We start from the raw sequence: 22,137 nt of genomic DNA on the forward strand, positions 1-22,137 counted from the left end.
AGGACCTGGGTTTGATTCCCAGCTTGGGTCACTGCTTGTGTGGAGTTTGTACGTTCTCTCCATGTCTGCGTGGGTGTGCTCCGGTTTCCACCCACATTCTGAAAGATGTGCTGGTTAGGTGCATTAACCTGAACAGGTACCGGACTGTGGCAACTGGGGGAATTTCACAGTAACTTCATTGCAGTGTTAATGTAAGCCTTACTTGTGACTAATAAATAAACTTTAACTTTTACTCTGTCTCGTCATTGTTTGAGATCCGACCCACTACGGTGGTGTCGTTAGCATACTTGAAAATCGGGTTGGTGGGGAATTTAGCCACACAGTCATAGGGGTATAAGGCGTATAGTAGGGGGCTGGGAACACAGCCTTGTGGGGCACTGGTGTTGAGGATGATTGTGGAGGAGGTGTGTTGTCTATCCTTACTGAATGTGGTCTGTGAGTTAGGAAGTTCAGGATCCAGTCGCAGAAGGAGGAGCCGAGGCCCAGGCCATGGAGTTTCGAGATAAGTTTCATAAGAATAACAGTGTTGAAGGCTGAGCTGTAGTCAATAAATAGGAGTCTGACATAGGGTCTTTGTTATCTAGGTATTCCAGGATTGAGCGCAGGGCCAGGGAGTTGGCATCTGCAGTGGACCTGTTGCAGCGGTAGGCGAACTGTAGTGGATCCAGGCAGTCCGGGAGGCTGGAATTGATTCGTGCCATGACTAGCCTTCCGAAGCACTTCATAATAAATGGAAACCTGGAGTTCCACAGTAAGGATTGTTGGAATGCTGCAATAAGAGATAGGGAGTATCAGTAGGGAGCATGAGAGTGTCCATCATCTCACTGCCAATTGATTCTAAATCAACTCTGGCACCCTCCACCAATCCCGCTTCCTCCTCCAATTCATCACCCATTGACCTCCCTACCACGGAGTGGGGCAGCCTAGCTGAACCAGCTGGCCCTAGCTCTGCTGCCATCCACCGCAGGTTCAACAGGTGAGGGACTCTCCCTGGGTTCCTCTGGGAAGTCTGGGCCAGAGAGCAGCAGCAATTCAGGGTCCCACTCTGCCTCAAGCACCAGATCAAACAGCAATTCAGGGAAAAGCTCCATTTCCAACATCAGCACCCAGCATCAGATTCAAAGGGGGGGGGGGCTCTCCCATTCCGCCACAGGCCAGTGACTCAGCATGTGGGTCTCTTCAATTGGATCCCCAACCAGGCCAAGCAGGTCCTGGGGGATGTCAGCATGTAATCAGGCAAGTTCAGCTTCGATGACCTCACTCACCTCAGGCCCGACTGCTGATGAGTGACTGGGTCAAACTAGGTGGATCCTCCACGCAATCACCCACCCCCATGGGGCCTCTCTCATCCTCGGCAATTACAGATTGGACAGAGGGATGGACGGCTCTCGCCAGCAGCCTGTGGTCATGGAATGGTGTACAAAATCTGCGAGAGCACGGAGTACTCTTCGGCAGAGTGACAACCCTTCTCCAGGCTGACCTCTCATTCGGAGGAATGGTGCCTTCTCCTTCTTTTCTGGGGGGGATGCAAAGGGAGATTTCTATGTTGGTGAGACTGTTAGCTCCATGTCCTCTCCCCCTTGCTCATGCACCCTGTAATTAGTTGCTGTTCTCTTCAGTATGACTATCCTCCCCCAACCCCCAATTTGGTGACTTCTGCTAACGTAGTAGGTGTGGTTTTGATTCCAAAGCCTAAATTGTTAATGTAAATTGTAAACAGCATTGGTCCCACACTGATCCTTGTAGAACTCCACTTCACACCTTTTGTCATCTGAATAACTATCACCAATTTACCTGTTGCATTAGTATTGGTCGGAGTAACCACCACTCAGTGCTTGTGGAGATGAAATCCTATCTTCACACTGAGAACACAATCCATCTTGTTTTGTAACATTACATTGTGCTAGATTAGAACAGGTCTAGCAGAATTAGATTCCACCACAATCTGTAACCTCATGGCTTGGCTTATCTCATATCCTATCATCACCATCAAGCCAGGGAACCAACCTTGGTTCAATGAAGAGTGTAGGGGAACATGCCAGGATCAGCATCAGATGCACCAGGATTATATTCTGCCTTATTAGTCTATTTTCAATCACAAGAAAAGTAATGGAAGATGTTGTTGACAGTGTTATCAAGTGACTGATGCTCTGCCACAATCCCTTGGTTCCAGACCTCAGTGCAGCTTTGATCTACCCAAGGACCAAAAAGCTGATTCCAGAGGTGAGGTTAGAGAGACTGCCTTTGACATTGGGAGATTGTTTGCCCAAGTGTGGCATCAAGCAACCCTAATAAAGCTGATGTTAATGCAAACTCTCCAATGGCTGGGGTCATACCATGTACAAAGGACGATCGTTGTAGTAGTTGGAAACCAATCATCTTAGTCCCAGCCCATCACTGCAGCAGTTTCTCGGAATAGTTCCTAAGTTCCGCTATCTTCATTTGTTTCATCAATGAATAAGATCAAGATTGTGGATGTCCACTGATGATTATGTTTAAATGTTCAGTTCCATTTGTAACTTGTTAGATAATGAAGGGATCAACACCCATCTGCTTGAGCTGATAAGTGAATAGCAACTTTCATGCATTCAATTGCCACATGGCAAGAGAGTCCAACCACCTCCCCATGACATTTAAAGGGATTACTACTGATCCATCAACATCCTAAGGATCAGTAGTGTCCAGAAACTTAACAGCGCAAACCATATAAATCCTATGGCTATAGGACTCGGTCAGAGGCTGGGTATTCTGCAATAAGAAATTTACCTTCTGATCCCATAAAATGTTTCCACCATCTATATGGCACAAGTCAGGAGTGTGATGGACACTCCCAATTTTCCTCCAACAACAGTCAGGGAGCTCAACACCGTCCAGGATAAAGCCGTCCTCTTGATTGGTATCCCATCCTCCACTGGCACCCAGTGGCAGCAGTGTGTAATGTTTACAATATGCACTGAAGCAACTTGTCAAAGCTCCTGTGACAATATCTTTTTAAAGTTTGTTCGTGACGCGAGTGTCACCAGCAGGGCCAGCATTGCTGTCAATCCTTAATAGAAAAGGTGTTGATGACCTTCTTGAACCGTTACGGTCTATCTGGTGTAGATATCCTTCCAAGTTCCCCTACAAGCTACTCACTATCCTGACTTGTAAATATATAATTATTCCCGTAAAGCTTCTGGGTCAAAAACCTGAACTTCCTACCCAACAGCACTGTATATGGACTGCAGCAGTTCAAGAAGGTGGCTCACTACCACCTGCACTTGTACTCACAGTACAGTATTTATAAGATTAGTCCAGTTCAGTTTCTGTTAAATGGTAGCCCCTCAGGATGGGACGGCACGGTGCCACAGTGGTTAGCACTGCTGCCTCACAGTGCCAGGGTTCAATTCTGGCCTCGGGTGCCTGTCTGTGTGAAGTTTGCATGTTCTCCCCGTGTCTACGTGGGTTTCCTCCGGGTGCTCCGGTTTCCTCCCACACTCCAAAGATGTGCGGGTTAGGTTGATTGGCTATGCTCAATTGCCCCTTAGTGTCAAGGGGATTAGCGATTCTCCCATCCCCGTGTCGGATGCGCTGGGTATCCCGGCCCGCTTGCGTCTCCCACTGCCAGATTTCTGGCAGCGTCACATCCGCACCGGAAATCGGTGGGGAGGCGCATAACTTATAGAATAATCATTTCCATATAATGTAATTGTGATTAGCGGACACGGGACTGAAGTCTCCAGGCCCGCTCGCATCTCCCCACTTGCCAGAGTGGTTCACTCCCCAGCAGGGATTACAGTAGCTCTCCACTTTCGGGGAGCTGGCGGCCCGAACCTGCTGGAGTGAAGGGGGGGCAATTGGGGCCCCCCGGAGATCGGGTGGCAAGGGTGTGGTGCCCCTGGGCATTGGCACCTTGACAGTGCCAGCCTGGGCCCCCTGGCACTGACCAAGGGGCAAAGTGCCAATGCCCAGTGGACACCTTGGCATTGCCCATGGGGCAGTGCCAAGGGGGCAGTCAGTGGGTGTGGGAGGTCCCACTGCTACACTGGAGTCGGGATCGGTGGGGGAGGGAGAAAGGTTTGCAATTGGGTGAGGAGGGGTGTTGGGATTGCAGGGACTGCTGGTTGGGGGAGATCAGGGCTATGGGGGGGGGGGGGGGGGGGGGTCAAGGCTGGGCTGGAAATGCCTGGGGGGAGTGAGCGATCAGGCTATGGGGGAACAGAGAGCTGGCGTTGTGGAGGTCGCAGGCTGACCAGTGATCAAGCTGGCCATCAATTGGGAAACTGACAGACAGTGGCTACTGCTATGCACTGAACTCAGCGCTGACAAATTGGTGAATGCGCAGTGGCCCATTCAGCACTTTGCTGCCTGCCTCTCCAGCAGGAATAGGCCCCACTCCCTGAATTCTCTGCTGAGTAGGTCTCAAACTTGTCTTTATCGAGTGTTCTACCTTCATTAAATATGCTGCTGCTGTATCACAGATGACTGAACTCAGTAACTTGCAAGCGTTATTAATATCAACGTTGGTATTTCTGGTAAGCCTTTAGCACCAATGTCGACTGCTACTATCTGGAATCATTTGTACCAGGGATTTTGATGCATGGTGGGCTGTCATGTTTGAGGCTGTGAAACCTTTGGGGTTGCACCTACACTCTTTTGCTGACAAGAATGCGGTCAGTGTTACAATCAGTGGGTATGGAGAATGTCAAGCAGATCGCCTCCTCTGGTAAAGATCAGGTGCATATAGCCAGATCTGGATGATGCTATGGTACCTGAAGCACTGTTTGCCCTGAAAAAAGTGTTAATGATGCAGAGTTCATTCTGGGCACAAAGCTCTCAAAGTCATTATCAGTTAGTAATTTTGCTCACCCCATGATGCCCAAGGTACATTAGACTTCAGTCTCTGTCTGACCCACTCCATACATTGAAATCACTTCGGATGAATAGCTTCTCACCATTGGGATTCTGCTCTAGAATGTCACGTAGAGTCATAGGATTAATCTTTATCGAAGACATTAGCATTCAATATGTTGCAGAAGTGCAGATGATGTTGACAAGATCTGTATCAGATGACAGACGCAGAATGATGAGTTCAGAGGTTGCTACTGGTGACTCAATTGACTACATCAATCTATTACTGGCCACAGTGTTCATGATGGTCTCTTGTGCTCTTGCTATGCCAGCAGAAGACACTGTTAGCCTCATGCATGTAGTCTGTGTCATCTAGTCTGGTCTCCTGCCGAGCAACAATGTTGGCATCAAACTTGTGCAACTCAAGGTCAGTGTCCTCTTGCATGCAGCCACTGTATGATGTGGGTCATTGTAGAATACACAGACCTGAAGTTCAAGCTTCCAAGCTAGAAAATTTCTTTATTTTGCTTGTTGGGTTCTCTCACTCTCTGTATCCTCCCGTATCCAGACAGGAAGGTAGATATTGGTGGGTCAGCAACTTTCTGGTTGGAGTCATCCTGCTGGAGGCAGATGGTGACTGACTAATAAGATGATCTACCCCAATGTCAGAGACAACGTATAGTGCCCTTCTTCTATGTCTGTTGAACCATGGACTCCTTCCTCCTGCGTCGTTTCCTTATTGCATGAGTGATCAGGTAAGGATAAAGTGGCTTTTCCATTAGTTTGTTGAATTACCCAGGCATGATTGGAGGAGAGCAGACTTGTCAAGCATCTGAACTCCCCTCTTGACCATAGCTAATTTGTAGATGGAAGAAGAAAACCGATATAATTTGGGGCCGAGTCAGTTCCATTTGCTGGAAGGTGCTTGCTTGAAGGAATTAGCAACGACCAAATCTATGCCAGATTTCTTGCCAGGTTGATTCTTGATTGTGTTGGGCCTCATCTCTCTGCAGGTTCAGCTGCCTCTTGAAGTGATCCTATCCGTGAAACCTGTTGCCCATGTCGGCCCACCCTGCGTCAACCAGTAACTACTGGTGGTTGTGCCTTTAGTTGCCCAGGCCCCAAGTTTGGGAACACCCTCCAAGAACCTTGCTACTTAGCTTTTCTCCTTTAAGACACTCTCTTAAAACATATCTCTTTGACTAAATGTTTGGGCCTTTGACCCAATATCTCCATGTATGACTTGGCATCACATTTTGTTTACATAAATCCAAGTTGTTTTTACACGGAAAAGGGGCAGGCAATTTCCTGTTGCGTATGAAGAATTTCACAGTAACTTCATTGCAATGTCAATGTAAGCCTTACTTGTGACTAATAAATAAACTTTACGAAGATGCTATAGCAGGATTACAGTTTCACCTGGAGGATAACTTGTGGATTCCCTGTCATATGTGGTATAAGTGAATTGCTGTCTGCCATGGAAGAGGCAGATAGAGGAAGTACTGCTGGATTCCTGTCTCACACAAGGCAATTTGCTGTCTCACATATAATAAGTTTATCTAGCTTATTTTCCACAACAGAGGCTACAGTTCAATAGTATTTCATTGGTTTCGGACTTTGAAAGGAATATTTTTTATTTCTTTATGGCTACACCCTAATTGTTATGAGCAGGTGGCATTCCATTGTATGGATATTTCTGACAAATAAATGTCAAATGGATTAAGTGCGCAGGCAGGATATTTAGCTTCAGATTTTTTTTAAAAAAAACAGGCTGCCCCAGATGCCCTGTCCACTTCTTGACTTGGCTCAATACTGCACTGGCGTCAGGAACTGATTTCCAGTGACAAAAAATCTAGTTTTGCACATCCCATCCAACTTAACGCATTGAGATGGTCATAGCGACTCCAATAAAAAGTGAAGCAGTGGATGCAAAACCTTATTTGTTTCAGAAAGCAATGCAAAAGCCAACAATAACAATACTGCTTTAATATTTAATCAGTTCTGCTAACTCTGCTTCTCTCTCAACAGATGGATACAGTTAGAGGATTCCATAGTTATAGAATTATAGAATCTACAGTGCAGGAGGTGGCCATTTGGCCCATCAAGCCTGCACCAACAGCAATCCCACCCAAGCCCTATCCCTGTAACCCCACATATTTACACTCCTAATCCTCCTAACATTAAGGGGCAATTTATCATGGCCAATCCACCTAACCCGCACATCTTTGGACTGCGGGAAGAAACTAGAAGAAACTCACGCAGACATGGGAGAACATGCAAACTCCACAGAGTGACCCGAGGGCGGAATCAAACCTGGATCTCTGGCGCTGTGAGGCAGCAGTGCCAACCATTTTGCCACTTTGGAGGGGGACACAGAGGCATTTCTGTGCCATTGTGAGCCCCGCACGTTGTGTTGCCTCAATAGTGCAAGAGTAAACGACATGACAAGAGGGTGTGGAATATTCTGCTGGGTGAAACAGAGTGAACAAGGTGTTGTACAGATACCAACAGCGTTAACATAGCAGGTATTGAAGTCCAAAGGTCAGATTTTCAGGAGCTACGAAAGAATTGAAAAGTAGGTCCTCAAGGGTAGTAATCTCTGGATTACACTCCAATGCCACGTGCATTAGAAATAGGAAGGAGAAAATCAGAGATGTACAAGAATTATAGAATGTTACTGGGGGACCCATTAGCCAATATCAATTAGGATAATAAAAACAGAAAATGCTTGATAAACTCAGGTCTCGCAGCATGTGGAGAGAAACAGAGTTAATGTTTCACATACAAATAACCCTTCTACAGAACAATCAGAGTAATGTCAGAGTAAAAGGAAAGGAGGGGGGTGAATTGAGTTCAAGAAAACCTGTTTGAACAGTATGTTCTCGGCTCAATGGAAGCATTGCTGAATCTGGTGCTGGGAAACGAAGTGGGACAAATGGACCAAGTGTCTGTGGTAGAACATTTAGGTAAGAATGATCATAATATCGTATGGTTTAGATAAGTGATGAAGGTCAATGAACAATCTAATATGGAACTTCTAAATTGGAAGAGGGCTAATTTCAAAGTGATGAGAAGAGATCTAGCGAGGGTAAAGTGAAAGCAGAGATTGACAGGAAAAATTGTAACAGGACAAAAGATGAGCTTTAAAAGGAAGAGATTCTTCAGATACATTCCAAGAAGGGCGAAAAGTAAAGGAGACAACAACAGTGCTTTTTGGATGATGAGGGAGACAGAGAATATGATGAGACAAAGAGGGCGGCACGGTGACACAGTGGTTAGCACTGCTGCCTCACAGCACCCCGGGACCCAGGTTCGATTCCTGGCTTGGGTCACTGTCTGTGTGGAGTTTACGCATTCTCCCCGTGTCTGCGTGGGTTTCCTCCAGGTGCTCAGCTTTCCTCCCACAGTCCAAAGATGTGCAGGTTAGGTTGATTGGCCATGGTAAATTGACCCTAGTGTCAGGGGGATTAGCAGAGTAAATGTGTGGGGTTATGGGAATAGGGCCTGGGTGGGATTGTGGTCTGTGCAGACTCGATGGGCCATATGGCCTCCTTCTGCACTGTAAGGATTCTATGATTCTATTCTATGATGCAGATCAAGCAAATTCTTCAAGTGGAAACCAGGTCAAATACTGTAGATTAAGAGGGAAGGTAAAGAGGAAAGTGAGACTGGCAAAGGGAGAGTATGAGAATAGAATGACATTCAACATAAAAGAGAATCCAAAAACTAGCATGTAAATAATGAGTGCATCCTATTCAGGACAAAGGAGGAAAGATGTGTTTAGGACACAGAGAAAGGCCAGAAGACTTAGAATACTTGCATTCTTTGTTCTGCATTTATGAAGTAAGAGGAATATGATAAACATTTTGGTAGCAGCTGAGATAGTTGAGGCAATTGATGTGGAAATTGAAAGGGAGGTGGTGCTGGAAAGGCTCGCTTTACTCAGGGTAGATAAGTAACCTGGTCTGAATGGACCGCATCCCAGATCGCTGAAGAAAGTGAGGGAGGAGATAGCGGAAAGGCTTACCTTAATCTTTTCAATGTTCCCCGGATACTGGAAAGTGCCAAAGGACTGGGGAGTGGAAAATGTGACACCCTTATCAAGAAAAGGACTGTCCGAGTAACTACAGGCCAGTCGTTTAACATCAATCGTGGCTTATGAAATCAGTACTCAGGGGGGAAAAAAATCAACAGGCACTTTGAACGGTTTGAGTTAATTAAGGAGGTCCAGCCTGGATTTGTTAAAAGGCAGATTGTGCTCAACTACTCTAACTTAATTTTTTGAATCAACAGAGAAGGTTGATGAAGGGAACGCAAAGTCATTTATGGATTTTACGAAGTATTCAACAAGGTACCATGGAAAAGGCTAATGCACAAAATCAGTGTCCAATTTGATTTTTAAAAATTGGCTTAAGGACAGAAAGTAATGAAAGTCATGGTAGATGGCTGTTTTTTAGATTGGACTGTCATACGCTATGGTGTTCCCAAGGGTCAATGCTAGGACCAGGGCTTTTCTTTGCTAACTATAAATGACGTGTATCTTGGAGTATGGAGTAAAATTTCAAAATTTGCCGATGATACCAAAGTTGGTGTGGCAAACTTTGAGATGGTAGAAATCATCTGCATCAGGACAGGGCGGCACGGTAGCACAGTGGTTAGCACTGCTGCTTCACAGCTCCAGGGTCCCGGGTTCGATTCCCGGCTCGGGTCACTGTCTGTGTGGAGTTTGCACATTTTCCTCGTGTCTGCGTGGGTTTCCTCCGGGTGCTCCGGTTTCCTCCCACAGTCCAAAGATGTGCGGGTTAGGTTGATTGGCCAGGTTAAAAAAAATTGCCCCTTAGAATCCTAAAATGGGTAGGTTAGAGGGATTAGCGGGTAAATATGTGGGGCTAGGGCCTGGGTGGGATTGTGGTCGGTGCAGACTCGATGGGCCGAATGGCCTCTTTCTGCACTGTAGGGTTTCTATGATTCTATGACATCGATAGGCAGAAAAGTGGCAGATGGAATTTAACAGAGACATGTGAGGTGATACATTTTGGTAGAAGAGATTAGGAGAGGCAAAATAGACTTAATGCTATAATTCTAAAGTATGCAGGAACAGAGAGACCCGGAAGTGCACGTGATCAAGGTGTCACAAGACATACTGAGAGAGTGGTTAGCAAATCATATGGGATCTTGAGCTTAATAATCAGAGGTATCACATACAAAAACAGGGAGTAACGGTGAAACTTTGGAAAGCTCAGGTTAGGTCCCGACTAGAATATTATGTCCAGTTCTGGTCACTGCACTTTAGGAAAGTTTTGAGGGGGTGTAGAGGACAGTTCCAGGGATGGGGGTTTTTAGTTATAAGGTTTGGTTGGAGAAGTTGAGGTTCTTGTTCTTGAGCAAAAGATGGAGGAGAGATTTGATAGAGCTGTACAAGATTATAACAAGCTTACACAAAGTAGATGAGGAAAAATCTTCCCATTAGCTGATGACAGAAGGATAACATTTTGAGCAAGACAAATGCAGGGGAATGCAAGGAAGAACTTTTTTTACACAGCAAATGGTAATGACCTTGACCCCCTGTCCATCACGGTAGTGGAAGTGGAAACAATCTATGATTTCAAAAGGAAATTAGACAGACACTTGATGGACATAAACTTGCAGGACTATAGGGATCGAGTGGGGCAAGTGGGACTGACTGGATTGCTCCAAGAGCAGGCATGGAATCAATGGTCTGAAAGGCCTCCATCGGCACTGTATGAGATGCTGCCAGACCTGTCAAGTATTTTCTGTTTTATTTCAAATTTCCAGCACCCAGAGTATTTTCCTTTTTAACAATACTGCTTTATTTCTAAGCAATATAATTAAACATCAGGCTAAAACTAACACAAGGAGTGAAATTGTGCAAACATAACAAAGCTTGAAATAAAGCTTGAGATCATAATTTTAAGAAGTGAAGCTACTGCAATGCAATGAGCTTGTAAGAAATTTAGTACATCCCTGAATATTCATATTTACATGAAGCTCATTTAGAATCAGGTAATTTAAAACCTTGCATCTCTAGTGAGAATCTCAAAAAAATAAACAGGGGCCTAATTCAACCTACATTAGAACTTAATGTATTACTATGAATGTCGGAAATCTGTTATCTCTCTCCACAAGCACCGCCTGTTCTGCTGAACATTTCCAGCATTTTCGGTTTTAAGCTCGACATTAAAACTTAGCTGCTTGTAGATAAGAACATGTGAATATTGTGCAATTGATAATAATCTTCCCACCTACTTGGGCAAGCACATTCTCTTTCTTCATCCCTTTTCTTTCTTTTAAAGTGATGCACCTTCTGAATCTGAGGAGTGGGGAGACAGCCTGTTTCCAGGTCACTGCTGGTATCACCCTTGCTGCACATCAGGAAGTTCACAAATTCAATTTGCTGGGTACAACCTGTCCAATTTTTCCCCTTTGATTGTGGTCAGTAGCTGTAATCTCCCGATAAAGTGCAGCAGAGATTAGTTCAATAAGGTATGTTTAAGAGGCAGCTAGATAAATTCAAGGGAGAAAGGAATATGTTACATGTTGTACCAATGGGATTATATGAATCAGGTTGGAAGATTGCTCAGGTGGGTCATAAACACCATCATAAACCTTGGGCCGACTGGGTCGTTTCTGTGCTGCAAGTTCTATGCAAGAAATTTACACTGGGACTCGCCCACTTTATAATGCAGTATTTACAGTGGTTCAAGACAACTGATGAGCTATTTCATTCTTGTGAATCTGGTATGCTTCAGCAAAGAGACTATGCTCTGTTAAACATCCTAGTTTAAAAAGACAATACTAATGTAACAACTATGCAAGGAGTTTGGATAAGTTACTAACCAGAGTATAAAAGGTCCGCAGGAGTTCACCTCTGTTATCCTGACATCAATTTACATCCTATCCCATACAGATGTGAAGACCGTGCTGGACGAAATATACACCACCACAAATAGCCTCGAGACGAAACATCCTGAGGCCTTGCTCATTGTGGCCAGGGATTTCAATCAGGCCAAGCTCAAGAGCGTACTACCAAGATACCACCAACACGTCTCCTGTTCCACCAGAGGCCCAAACATTCCATAAGCTGCTACACAAATATCAAACATGCCTACCACTCCATCACCAGCCCACACTTTGTCAAATCGGACCACAAGGCTGTACTCTTGCTCCCAGTTTACAAGAAAAACGAGAGAATCTGTTAGAAGTCGTGCAATTTTGTCCTGAAGAATCAGATGATCTCCTATGGGACTGCTTCAAGTCAGTAGACTGGTCAATATTTAAAAACTCTGCAACCAACCGGAACGAGTATGCCCTAGAGTAACTAACTTCATTTGTAAGTGTGGAGAGGACTGTGTGCCAAAGAGGCAAACCCTTGTGTTTCCCAACCAGAAACCATGGATGAACAGGGATATCCACTGCTTGCTGAGGTCCAGGTCTGAGGCATTCAAGTCAGACAACTCTGACCTATACAAGAAAGTAAGAAGTCTCACAACACCAGGTTAAAGTCCAACAGGTTTATTTGGTAGCAAAAGCCACTAGCTTTCGGAGCGCTGCCCCTTCGTCAGGTAAGTGGGAGTTTTGTTCACAAACAGGGCATATAAAGACACAAACTCAATTTACAAAATAATGATTGGAATGAGAGTCTTTACAGGTAATCAAGTCTTAAAGGTACAATGTGAGTGGAGAGAGCGTTAAGCACAGGTTAAAGAGATATGTATTGTCTCCAGACAGGACAGTTAGTGAGATTTTGCAAGCCCAGGCAAGTCATTATGGGGGTTACAGATAGTGTGACATGAACCCAAGATCCCGGTCGAGGCCGTCCTCATGTGCGCGGAACTTGGCTATCAGTCTCTGCTCAGCAACTCTGCGTTGTCGTGAAGACCGCTCTCTCCACTCACATTGTCTGTACCTTTAAGACTTGATTACCTGTAAAGACTCGCATTCTAATCATTATTTTGTAAATTGAGTTTGTGTCTTTATATGCCATGTCTGTGAATAGAACACCCACTCACCTGACGAAGGAGCAGGGCTCCGAAAGCTTGTGGCTTTTGCTACCAAATAAACCTGTTGGACTTTAACTTGGTGTTGTGAGACTTCTTACTGTGTTTACCCCAGTCCAACGCCGGCATCTCCACATCATGACTATACAAGAAAGCCAGATATGATCTACGGAGATCTATCAAAGATGCCAAAAGACAGTACACGACCAAGCTAGGTCCCAGGCTAGCCACACAGATTCCCACCAACTATGGCAAGGTCTGCAACACATAACAGGCTACAAAATGAAGGCATGTAAAATCACCAGCACCAATGCACCCTTCAACATGGTTTTGTGAGAGGGAGGTCATGCCTCACGAACCTGGTGGTGTTTTTTGAAGAAGTGACCAAAATGGTTGACGAAGGAAGGGCCGTGGATGTTGTCTATATGGACTTTAGTAAAGCGTTTGACAAAGTCCCTCATGGTAGGCTAGTGAAAAAGGTTGGATCCCATGGGATAAAGGGGGAGGTGGCTAGATGGGTGGAGAACTGGCTTGGTCATAGAAGACAGAGGGTGGTAGTGGAAGGGTCTTTTTCCGGCTGGAGGCCTGTGACTAGTGGTGTACCGCAGGGCTCTGTATTGGGACCTCTGCTGTTTGTGATTTATATAAATGATCTGGAAGAAGGAGTAACTGGGGTGATCAGTAAGTTTGCGGACGACACAAAACTGGCAGGACTTGCAGATAGTGAGGAACATTGTCAGAGGCTACAGAAGGATATAGATAGGCTGGAAATTTGGGCAAGGAAATGGCAGATGGAGTTCAATCCTGATAAATGCGAAGTGATGCATTTTGGTGGGAATAATGTAGGGAGGAGCTACACGATAAATGGAAGAACCATAAAGGGTGTAGAGACGCAGAGGGACCTGGGTGTGCAAGTCCACAGATCTTTGAAGGTGATGTCACAGGTGGAGAAGGTGGTGAAGGCATATGGCATGCTTGCCTTTATAGGACGGGGCATAGAGTATAAAAGTTGGGGTCTGATGTTGCAGATGTATAGAACGTTGGTTCAGCCGCATTTGGAATACTGCGTCCAGTTCTGGTCGCCACACTACCAGAAGGACGTGGAGGCTTTGGAGAGAGTACAGAGGAGGTTTACCAGGATGTTGCCTGGTATGGAGGGGCTTGGTTATGAGGAGAGAATGGGGAAACTGGGGTTGTTCTCCTTGGAAAGACGGAGGATGAGGGGAGACTTAATAGAGGTGTATAAAATTATGAAAGGCATAGATAGGGTGAACGGTGGGAAGCTTTTCCCCGGGTCGGTGGTGACGTTCACGAGGGGTCATAGGTTCAAGGTGAAGGGGGGGAGGTTTAACACAGATATCAGAAGGACATATTTCACACAGAGGGTCGTGGGGGCCTGGAATGTGTTGCCGGGCAAGGTGGTGGAGGCGGACACACTGGGAACGTTTAAGACTTATCTAGACAGCTATATGAACGGAGTGGGAATGGAGGGATACAAAAGAGTGATCTAGTTTGGACCAGGGAGCGGCGCGGGCTAATTGTTCCTGGTTTCTCGTTTCAAGGCTTCATTCTACGATCATCTTGCTGGTGCCAGTACAGAGTGAGACTGCGGATAGTTGGGAACCTGTCTCGGGGGCAGGGGATTCATATGGTGTTCGTGGAAGTGGAAATGACTAGGGTTGGGAAGCATTTTCCGATCGGGGCCATTGTGATCTCCTGGACTCGTTTCGATCGCCTCAGGGGGTCGGAGAGGAATTTCCCAGATTTTTTTTTCCCCATATTGGCCCTGGGGTTTTTCACTCTGGGTTTTCGCCTCTCCCTGGAGATCACATGGTCTGGAATGGGGGGGTGGTGGTAAGTTAATAGGTTGTAATGAACAAAGCATCGTAGCTGTGAGGGACAGCTCGGTGGATAGGATATTGGTATGTAGATAGGCTGGAAAATTGGGCGGGGATCCTGGATTCAGGATTCAATCCTGGACCGGGGAGCGGCGCGGGCTTGGAGGGCCGAAGGGCCTGTTCCTGTGCTGTATTGTTCTTTGTTCTTTGTTCCCCAATGAGCTCAATGCATTCTATGCCCATTTTGAGCAAGAGGTCAGCAAGAGCACACCCTCCACCCTGAAAGCTTTGGATGAACCTTTATCCGAGGTCATCATCGCAGACGTCAGAGCAGCCTTCTTGAAAGTCAATCCACAGAAAGCGACTAGCCCGGATGGGGTACCTGGACGAGGACTCAGATCCTGCGTGGACCAGCTGGCGGGGGTATTCGCAGACATCTTCAACCTCTTTTTCCACAATCTGACGTCCCTATCTGCTTCAAGACGAAAAGCCAGGCAGTGTGCCTTAATGACCATCATCCAGTGGCTCTGACATCCATCATTATGAAATGCTTCGAAAGGTTAGTCATGGCGCAAATCAATTCCGGCCTCCCAGATTGCCTGGATCCACTATAGTTTGTCTATCGTCGCAACAGGTTCACAGCAGACGCCATCTCCCTGGCCCTACACTCAACCCTGGAACACCTAGATAACAAAGACACCTATGTCAGACTCCTATTTATCGACTACAGCTCAGCCTTCAACACCATTATTCCTACGAAACTCATCTCCAAACTCCGGGGCTTGGATCCTCCCTCTGCGACTGGATCCTAGACTTCCTAACCCACAGACCACAATAAAAAGAATAGGCAACAACATTTCTTCCATGATCACCCTCAGCACTGGTACCCCACAAGGCCGTGTCCTCAGCCCCTTACTATACTCCTTATACACCTAAGACTGTGTGGCCAAATTCCCCTCCAACTCGATTTTCAAGTTTGCCGATGACACCACCGTAGTGGGTCGGATCCCAAACAATGATGAGATGGAGTACAGGAAAGAGATAGAGAATCTGGTGAACTGGTGCAATGACAATAATCTCCCCCTCAATGTCAACAAAACGAAGGAGATAATCATCGACTTCAGCAAACGTAGTGGAGGACATTCCCCTTTCTGCATCAACGGGAACAAAGTGGAAATGGTCGCGAGGTTCAAGTTGCTAGATGTCCAGATCACCAACAACCTATGTGTGGTATGCTTTGTCTGTATAGCGCACAAGAAACAATACTTTTCACTGTATACTAATACATGTGATGATAATAAATCAAATCAAATGAAAATGGGAGAAACATCATAATGGTGAATGGGTGAATAGGGCTAAATAATGAATCACAAGTGACTTCTTGAATTAGTTTTGATTACCTAGGGTGAGGGGAGAATTTCCCACATACTTTCCCTCCCAAATCTACTCAAGATTTTACCTGCCCTTTTCACTTCTCCCAGAGCTGGCAGAAATAAGGGAAATAATATTGGGGCATATGGACAATTCTACCAGCTGAAGAACAGGGATAATATCAAGGCAAATTACCGAGCTTTCTTCATTCAAACATCTTCCAGGTAATACAGGAAACTGACTGACTTTCAAGCAGGAAGAGACGGCCCTAAAAAAATGACATAGCATCAAGGACTGACCTGCAAAAAGAGAATATTCATTAGTTGACAAATAATACTTTAATGCAAATTGTTCCAACCACCACCTTGATAGGTGCTGTCCAGTAACTTTCCTGAGACTTACAAGCTCACGAGTTAATCATAGATCAACTGGAATAATCTTCAGCCCTAACTTGAAAGATTTTGTCCCTGCTTAGTGGTGACGATGCAAAATAAATTCAACCAGTCATATTGGCACTCTCCATTTGGAGAGTGTCAATAACAATTGACATTGTACAGCCCACACAATCAGTTACAGTCCTTTCCCAGTTCACCAAATCTTTGAAGACCAAAGGGGCAGTAACTCCTTTTGGAAAGAAAAGTTCCAATGCTATAGTGGGCAAAACATGTGGAGAGATGGAGCACTGCTGACACCAAAAGCCATCGTTTTCTGAACCAGGATAAGTGTACAATCTACACATTATTCCAGTTGGGTAACTGTGTTAACAGCTGTGCCACCTCAATTGCCCCTGGGGCGCAGAGGTACAGTTCTGTGTACACAAGCCCCTCAACTGGTTCAGAGGGCAACTGCTACCAGAATCAAGGAAAACTTGCAAACAAGCTGTCATTGCAAAATAATACTTGGTCTCACTGTCATCGCTTGTGTTCTATCCTTAAAACCTGATAATGGGGAGAATGGTTTCGTAAGGAAATGCCTGCTGTACTAATGGAACAATTTCCAGTTCAATCCCCGATTTGCACAATCTCATCTACTGGAAAGATAGGGCAGCAATCAGTTTACATCAGAAAAGGTAATGACACACGTCTCAAAAATGTGCCGTAGAAAAGGAAATTGAGCACTCAGTGCAAGGACAAAAATATCAAAAACAATCGACAGAAATGTTGGCTTACTCTAAGTTATGTCAAAACATTGGAATAAAGAGAAGCCACTCATTGGACTATTAACAAATATTTTAATACACAGTAGGAAAAATATTATTTGCTCCCATGTCGTCAGTTTTCCAATTTTACTGAAGGGAAAGCATGTAAATACTACTGCAGCATGGAGCAATTCATATTGCAGTTTGCCTGAAGTGTCTGATCTACATGGTGTTGAGTCCTCCAATTTCCTCCCCCCTCTGCCAAAGGTGGGAAATCATATCTGTGCATGGATGGCTCCTTACAATAGCTGTGTGACGTGATCAGTCTTCAATTGCAAGTCTGGATTATGACTGTCACCGGGCCATTAAACTGAAGGGCAACTTCAGCTTATTGTTTCTCCCTCTCTATAGCTTATGACTGTGAGGCCTAAAGGTAGTGGACCAGCCTCTCCCAGCTGAGACCAAACACTAATGCCATACACCATGCATACAGCAGTCATTTGATTACTCTAAAGAAAAATTCTCTCTCAATTCCATTCCAAGCTCTTTTTTTTTATAAAGAGAGGAATAAGATGAAAGGATAGCCTACATCAAAACATGTGAAGTAGCATCACAGAATTGTGTTATCACTGTGTGAACAACTCAATGCCTTAACCATTTTCTTATTTCAGTACCATTTTTGCAGTTTAAATAGTGTATTTGAGAGGCATCTCTGGTCGTAGCAGCAGAAAAATGAAATATAAAGCATAGGCATGCTCCACAAATTAGTACACAGATTACAATCTAAAGCCAGAATTACAGAAAATCAGCACAAACATTCTCCTTTTTATGATGGCAATTACTAATATACAGATGTGCATAAATATGCTGAGGTATTATTGCAGAGGAGAAATAAATTCCTCAAAATATTCAGTCGAGTTCCAAATATGATTTAGATTAAGCAAACCTTTGAATACAGACAGTTTTAATGCAACTAAGCAGTAAAAACCAACATTGCGTGGACAGCTTTTGCAGAAGGCATCCAGAATTGGTTTCAGTGATAGTTTGATTGGATATGACAATTCCATGGGGCACTTCAATTCAACCCTTCATCACCTAACTCGTAATAAGGAAAACACCAAGTACAACCTGATTTAATTGCAAATTGATAACCAACAAATTCTGGGGATGTGTAACTATACACCAGTTATCCAAGAGATTTTTTTTGAAGGCACTTGCTTGCTTTAAATCTGTACCTTCCCCATACATATCAATTTTCTTGCCTCCCAGCCCCATTGGAACTGGCTGGGTTACAGTCTCACAGGTGCGTCCTTTAAGTGAGTTTTGTTTATACAGGAGCTTCAAATCTGACAACTTCCAGATTGGGTTCTCCTAATAGCCGAATTGTACCCAATGTGCAATAAGTGCTTTCAAAGATGGTTGGTGACATGCACCAGTTTGTGCACCTATTTAAAAACTGGCTCAAATTTATTCATTGTGCCTGCAGTTCAGCAAAGTTTGATGCCCTGCTCTTGAATTAGCTGACCTCGAGCCAGGCTGCAAATAGGCCTCAGCACTCTTAGGCTGAAGAGAAATGAGCTGGAATCCCTGCTGCTGAATGACCTTTGTTGGAAGTATGCCTGGATGGACATTTCGCTAAGAGGAGGATTGGGCACTCCCCTGGAGGGTTAGGCTGCCAACATACAGTGTCAAGGGCCATGATTAATGGCTACTTCCACAATGTACTTCAGGACACCTTGGAGCCAAGCTCGAACAATGAGTGAATTAATTCACGTGAGAAGGGGAAGAAAATGTATCGAGAAACTCAGCAAGAAAAATAAAAAATAAATTTGCCCAGTCCATTTAATACTACAATAACTTTTAATCATACTTGTAAGTAGCTATCCAACTACCTTTAACAAAAATACATACCAAAATGCTTACTAACTCAAACAGTGAAAATTGATCACAAATGCTGCAAAATCTGTTTATGAACATATGTACAGTTTGTTATATTTATAACAGCACATGAACATTCATTTGGGTGGCTGTAAAATGAAGACGTGTGCATCAAACAATGTCCTAAAAGATCAAGAGCACACTGAGAATTCATCCTTCTGTGGAAGCCTACACTAGAACAAATCAAAGTCATTTCTGTGTTAGTGCAACAATATCCTGTAACCGAAAAGGGTATCTTCCGTCAGAGTCTGTCTTGGTCAGGGATTGTTCATGAAGGTGCCTCTGTTGCTCTGTGTTCCTGCCCTTTCTTCCCTTTGCTTTGTGTTTCACACAGTTTGAGAATTACATTGCGTATTTCTTCTCGTTTCTTTTTAACTTGCTGCTGAGGAAACCAGTCTATCAAATTCATGGGCAGCTCAAAACTTGGAATCGGATTCTGTGGATAGCATAGTGCAAATATTAGCTCAATGGCGAGACACGCAGGTGGGAAACAGACAACATCCTGAAGATATTTATATGCCACATGACCTTTGTAGCTACTCTTTATTAACTTTAGCTGTGCCTCTCAAAAACAACTTGCATTCATAACTCTCAGAAGCATTATTAGACAACATTCAACAGTCACGTAATGAAATATAAGGGCAGATGACTCAATGTTTAGTGAAAGAGATAAGTTTTAAAGGGTCTCTTAAAGAAGCAGAGAGAGGTAGAATGGCAGAAAGGTTTAGGGGAAGAAATTCCACATTTCAGGGGCCAGGCATCTGAACACATAGCTATCAACAGCAAAGCACTGAATTTTGCATGAACAATCAAAATTGACGAGCGGAGAGACCTCAGAGTTGTGCGACTGGTGGAAGGGTATAGGGCTAGGGAGAGGAGAACCATGGAGGAATTTGAGAAGAAAAAAAAGAGGAATTGAGAATCATGTCACTGGTGGCAGCCAATGTCACTCAGCAGTGATGGGTGAACAAGACTTGATGTGAATTTGGATAGGGGTAGCAGTGTTTTGGATGAGTTTAAATTTAAAGATGATACACCAAGGCAGGGCACCCAGGAAAGCCCCCAGGATACCCCCCAGGATACTAGAGTCCAGAGGTAACAAAGGCACAATTGAGGGTTCAGCAGGGTCCGAGACAGATGATGTTACGGAGATTGATGTGGATTGAGTCAGCAGCACGGCCCAGATTCAAAAGTGTTCGCAATTCATAAATTTCCTTTCTGAATGGGACCTCATAAATATGAAGAACTAAAATGGCATTAGTCATAAGAGGTCCAATTTATTTGCGCTGAATGTCAAAAACTTTTGAAAATAAACAAAGGAGAGGTGCTATTTCAATTCTTTGATTGCCTCAGCTAAAAAGTTATTTTCAGACCATCAGTCTACAGTATTCCTCAATATCCTAAATGCTTGGCTGAATGTTTTGGTATTGGTTTGAGATCTTTGGGTTTTTTACTCCTATTGCAATTCTCCAATAGTTAGTTTGCATGCAGCAGAAACAAAGCTATTAAGGAATGAAAACAAAATTGCCAGCAGTGAATTAGTTGGTTTGCTCTCGTGGGTGGCTGGGGATATAAAGCAACCAGGTCTTCCACTACTGATTATCTGGTGACCTACTGCTGGTTCGTATGCTTACATGAATAAACCAAAATTGGGCCTACTGGTGATTAATCTATCAATATTGAATGCCCAGGTGGGTTACTGGTACATTGTGCATCTCTATCTAAGCAATTCGAAACCTCCAGAAGGAGAGGAAGATCAAAAGCAAAAGTGACTGGTCAACAATATAGCTGCACATGAAATTAAAACCATCCTTCTTTCACAACAGACTTCTGCTCTTCTCGCACCCAGAATAAAAGTTGATACTAACCTCAAAAAAACTTTCTACATACTGGAGGATGTATACACCGCAATCGCTAAAGTTGTCTTGCTGAGGAACACGAGGATTGGAGCCCTTAATCACGTCTTTGGTGAAAGCCCTCTTGCTTGCTTTCCTCACTTCCCATTCTACTTCAAGGTATCTGTTCCAAGAACCAATAAAGAGAGTCAAGTGGGAATATCCCTGTTAGAATTTTAAAAAGTGAAGTAGTGATTTTCAGAATAGCTCTTACTCTCGCAGGATCTTAACCACGTTTGCACGGCTTGGTCCACGTAAAGAGTCCATGATGAGAATACATGGCCTGTGAAAAAGAATAACAACGTGAACATGTGAGATTAATTGGGTTAAGATTGGGTTATGACTGTCAAGTGAGTAATGCGGGTGAGAGAATGTCCTGGAATTTTAACAATACACCTGCCATGTCACATTCTGGGATGTCTGAAGGCAATGTCATTGACTGGTTATACTCCTTGTATCACATCAAATACAATCATTCATCTTCCACCATCCAAGCTTCCAGGTACAATATTTATTCTTTCCACACCATTGTCCAGGGCCCCCAAATGAATTCTCCACGAGACAGGGATTCTTCCATTCTAACATACTGGATTCCTTGCTCAAATATACTGCCACCTTTATACGAGAAACACAGCTGGGTGACCATTTTGTTGAACACCTTTATGCTGGCTGCAAATGTGACCCTTTGCTTACTCAGGCCTGAAGATAAACACCTACACTAGTAGCAATCAAGTTCAATGCAAGCTGCAGGAATAATATCTTCTTTTGCCTGAGCTCCTGGAAACTTTCTGATATGAGGTTATGCTTTTCCAATTTTAGACCACGGTAAACTCTTTTTGCCTCAGAAACAGAGGCAATGGGGACATGACATTTGTTGACAATGGAAGGTAGCCGGCCTCATGATGTGGAGCATTTGTCTGAGCACCCTGCTGACTGCAGGGAGCACAGGATATCATTGAGATCTTCCTGGTCTTTTCAGTCTGCTTCACACTTGCATTTTTTCAATTCCAGATTTCCAGTACTCTACTTCATGAGCTACTTTCATATTTTTTCCTTCTTTAACATTTGCTCAATCATAGATTCATCTCTGATCATTTCCTTGCATTGCT

At 44.3% G+C, this 22,137-nt stretch overlaps 1 protein-coding gene across 8 annotated transcripts in view; it reads right to left on the reverse strand.

The window, feature by feature from the left end:
* Nucleotides 1–17,270: 17,270 nt before the first annotated feature.
* Nucleotides 17,271–22,137, reverse strand: part of senp6a (SUMO specific peptidase 6a) — a 148,722-nt gene continuing 143,855 nt past the window's right edge. For all 8 annotated transcript variants that reach the window (XM_078230074.1, XM_078230071.1, XM_078230072.1 and 5 more), the window contains 3 exons: nt 21,243–21,311; nt 21,002–21,152; nt 17,271–19,569 (listed from right to left, as the gene is read on the reverse strand). In XM_078230074.1, coding sequence (XP_078086200.1) covers nt 19,402–19,569; nt 21,002–21,152; nt 21,243–21,311 — 388 coding nt within the window. In that variant the 3' untranslated portion in view covers nt 17,271–19,401. The remainder of the gene's footprint in view (nt 19,570–21,001; nt 21,153–21,242; nt 21,312–22,137) is intronic.

This window comes from Mustelus asterias, chromosome 15 (genome assembly GCF_964213995.1).
Source record: "Mustelus asterias chromosome 15, sMusAst1.hap1.1, whole genome shotgun sequence".
NCBI lineage: Eukaryota > Metazoa > Chordata > Chondrichthyes > Carcharhiniformes > Triakidae > Mustelus > Mustelus asterias.